The following is an 803-nucleotide window of genomic DNA, read 5'->3' on the forward strand; positions in this document are numbered from 1 at the left end:
GGTGCTCGTCCGCCACCTCCGGGGCCCGCCGCTCTGGCGCCAGGGCAACAACCAGCCGCCGTTTACCATCGCCGCGGCGCGCCACACGCTCTTCGTGCACCCGTCCTGGAACGTGCGGCCCGGCGACGCGCGCGCGGAGCAGATGGTCGCGGGCCGGCAGACGCGCTACTCGCGGCGCCACCCGAAGGCGGGCGCCGACGAGTGCGCGGACATGGTCCACAACCCGGCGCGCATCCTCCACGCCCACTTCAAGCCCTGCGACGCCCTGCCGAACCGCCTCTGCCCGTCCCCGAAGACGGAGGCGACCGCGCGCGAGCGCGAGGACGCGACGAAGGCGCTCAAGAACGCGTGCGTCGCCGTCAACGCGGCCGACGCCAAGGACAAGCGGCCCAAGGCGCCCTGCTCCTGCAAGGGCAAGCTGTTCCACGTGGCCTAAACCCGGTATTCGAACCCGGTTCCGCGTCGACAGGGTTTAAAGGCTTTTAGGGTTCCCGCGGGGCGCGCGGCGGGGCGCGCGGCTCTGGCGGCGCGCGGCTCTGGCGGCGCGCGGCGCGCGGCTCTGGCGGCGCGCGGCTCTGGCGGCGCGCGGCGAGGGCGGCGCGCGGCGAGGGCGGCGCGCGGCGAGGGCGGCGCGCCGCGAGGAGGAGGAGAGACTAGGCGTTCTTGTCCTCGTCCTTGTCCTCGCCGTCGCCCTTGTCCTCGTCCTTGTCGCCCTTCTTGTCGCCCTTGAGTTTTCGGCGCTTCTTCAGCAGCTTCCTCTTCATCCCCGCGCGCAGCGCGCGCGGCGCCCCCCCCTTTTTGAA

General features: G+C 73.5%; 1 protein-coding gene across 1 annotated transcript in view; it reads left to right on the plus strand.

Annotated features, from left to right (window-relative positions):
• The window catches only part of AURANDRAFT_69165 (hypothetical protein), a gene marked incomplete at both ends in the record, with an annotated part of 3,315 nt that continues 2,512 nt past the window's right edge, over positions 1 to 803 (plus strand). Inside the window, one exon of the mRNA XM_009044919.1 lies at positions 1 to 427. Within this exon, the coding sequence (XP_009043167.1) occupies positions 1 to 427 (427 nt within the window). The remainder of the gene's footprint in view (positions 428 to 803) is intronic.

The sequence above is a fragment of the Aureococcus anophagefferens genome, assembly GCF_000186865.1.
Source record: "Aureococcus anophagefferens unplaced genomic scaffold AURANscaffold_1040, whole genome shotgun sequence".
In the NCBI taxonomy this organism is placed as follows: Eukaryota; class Pelagophyceae; order Pelagomonadales; family Pelagomonadaceae; genus Aureococcus; species Aureococcus anophagefferens.